Source organism: Electrophorus electricus, chromosome 20, assembly GCF_013358815.1.
Source record: "Electrophorus electricus isolate fEleEle1 chromosome 20, fEleEle1.pri, whole genome shotgun sequence".
Taxonomy (NCBI): Eukaryota; Metazoa; Chordata; class Actinopteri; order Gymnotiformes; family Gymnotidae; genus Electrophorus; species Electrophorus electricus.
In genome coordinates, this window is record NC_049554.1 from 5,255,838 (window position 1) to 5,258,337 (window position 2,500).

The 2,500-nt window shown below is 51.8% G+C and overlaps 1 protein-coding gene across 2 annotated transcripts in view; it reads right to left on the minus strand.

The window, feature by feature from the left end:
* The window catches only part of ptprga (protein tyrosine phosphatase receptor type Ga), a 199,162-nt gene that overhangs the window by 40,300 nt on the left and 156,362 nt on the right, over nucleotides 1-2,500 (minus strand). For both annotated transcript variants that reach the window (XM_035520278.1, XM_035520277.1), the window contains exon 7: nucleotides 227-384. In XM_035520278.1, the coding sequence (XP_035376171.1) occupies nucleotides 227-384 (158 nt within the window). The remainder of the gene's footprint in view (nucleotides 1-226; nucleotides 385-2,500) is intronic.

A 2,500-nucleotide genomic window follows, 5' to 3' on the forward strand; every position in this document is an offset into this window, starting at 1 on the left:
AGGCAGCACCAGAGACAAAGATCAAAGAGAAATGCTCTGGAACGACTGTGTATGTATGTGTGTGCACTGGTGGAACTTTCATACATCCATTAACTAGAGATGATCTTCACTCATCATGAACCTCCAGGACGATGGGAGTTTATCTCCAGCCCTGATCTGTACGCTTAAATACCGCTCACACCGACGGGGGCAGACCCGATGACCCGGCGCGGCCCGGCACACCCACCTGCTTGTAGGAGATGAAGACGGGCCGGCTGAACACGATCCACTCCACCACCTTGCTACAAGGGGGCGTGGTGAGCGAGCCCACATAGCGGTAGTAGCTCCCGATGGACGACGGCAGGAGGTCCCGCAACACAAAGGGCTCCAGGAATGTCTCTTTCTCTGGAAGAGGATGAGGGGTGGAGAGCAGAGAGAGAGAGAGAGAAAGAGAGAGAGAGAGAGAGAGAGAGAGAGAGAGAGAGAGAGAGAGAGAGACGGTTGTATTCTGCTATGAAAATACCGAGCAGAAGCGTATACATGCTGGAGCCCTCCCAGCAGGACAGGTTTGACTTTACACGGCCGACAGATCTCATGCTGGGTTTAATAACCCAGCGGTGTGATGGTACAGACCTCTTCTCTTTCAGGACTGGAATACAGCACAGACCCTGTCACGCATGTGTGTTTACTCCAGAGTCTGATTTCAGCGTCTGACGTCTGTTAGATGACTTCGGCTTCGGCGAGTAGAGTACACTTTACCAGCACCAGTCGTTCAATGGCACATGGACCCTTAAGACCGACAAAAATAAAACCTACAGGCTGGCTCCAACGAGTCCGGTCACGCCGCCTTAACGCGAGAAGCATCGGGAGCGCTCTGGGCCACTGTGATCGGCATTCCGGATCTGTCAGGAGGTCAGCGGCCGTCTTGCCAGTTGGCCAGACCCATGATCTGGGACCCACGATCCCAGAAAGTCAGCAGTGTGTGCGTTTTCCTTCCCGATCCCTCTAGCACCGAGGTCTTTCCCAGTCTCCAAGAGCTCCAGCGTGACACCACACTCCCACAGGAGGGGGCGCTGGGATTCCAGCCGCCACTGACGCCTTCGTAGAGGAAGTTCTAGAGGAAGTACTTTCATTATCAGCGATCAGGATGAGCGGGCGCAGCGGCAGCATGGGACAGGTGATGTAGGCGGGGGTGGGTGGGGCAGGAGGCGGGGCCAGAGTGACTCAATGGCAAAACAAGGAAGGACCCCTCCCCCAGTTTCAGATGGAGTAACGTGGATTTAAAGATTTAACAGCACACACACACACACACACACGCGCACGCACGCACACACACACACACACATGCACACATACACACACATTACCATACATTTTCCAGTCAATTAAGATATGGACTTTATTTTCATAAGAGATTAAAATTCATAAGCGATTTTAAAATTATAGCCAAGACTCTAGGTGTTATTTACTATATCTGATTTTCGACAGTTCAACAGTGGCTTGGATTTCCTCTGGCGAGTGTACTCCTGACAAACTCTTAATTATGACCACTGGCCAATCAAAAGCTGCTAAAAGTCATTACATCAGTTTCTGTTTTCAAAGAGACAGTCCGCTTGCTGTATGTAAGCTTTTGACCCACTCAAAATCGAATCGGGTGAATTAGTCGATGGTCTCTGGTTGATGGTTTTAAAATGACCTCTGATGTGAGTAAAGAAAGAACGGAGCAGATATAATGTGAAAAGGCTGGAGTCGTGAAAAACTGAACCAGAATGCCGTTAGTGTAGGTTTACGTAAACATTTATGTAAAAAGTAAAAACCAGCTAGTGAGAGGAGCAACTTTATCATCTCAGAGAGAGACCAGGAGGACAGTGGGTAGCGTTCCGGCGTCCGCGTGGCGAGACGTCCAGGACGCGTCTCAGAGGGGCTGGTGTGCAAGTACCGCTTACATGCTGGAACGTCGCAGGACGTGTGACGGTACTCAGGCTCGTCGCCTGTGAGGTCAGAGGTCGGGGAGAGGGAGGGAGGGAGGGGCTTCGAGTGAGACGTACGGCCCACGGAATGTATGTTTAAGGAGCTCCGCTAATGTGTCAGTGCTGAGTGCACACTGGTGTTAGGGCTGAATGAACAGCATACCCCATATGGGTAGACTGGAGGTGAGGAATTGTAGGAGAGAGAGAGAGAGAGAGAGAGAGAGAGAGAGAGAGAGAGAGAGATAGAGAGAGAAGCTGTGGCTCAGTGGCATGGTAATGGATGAGACTGGAATCTTACACACACACACACACACACACACACACACACAGCCACAGGGCAAAATTCCCCAACCACAGAGCCATGTCCGACTGGTTCTGTCAGCCCCCAACACGTTCCCCCACGCAGGCTAAGCAGGGCACTGAACACAGATCTGGCAGAACGATAAACACCCAGATGTCTCCAGTTAACTCCTGTGGGAGAAGTCCTCTCCGCTGGGAGACAGCGCAAACAGACACGTCCCTCTCTAACGACGGGACGTGCGGGAAGCGGC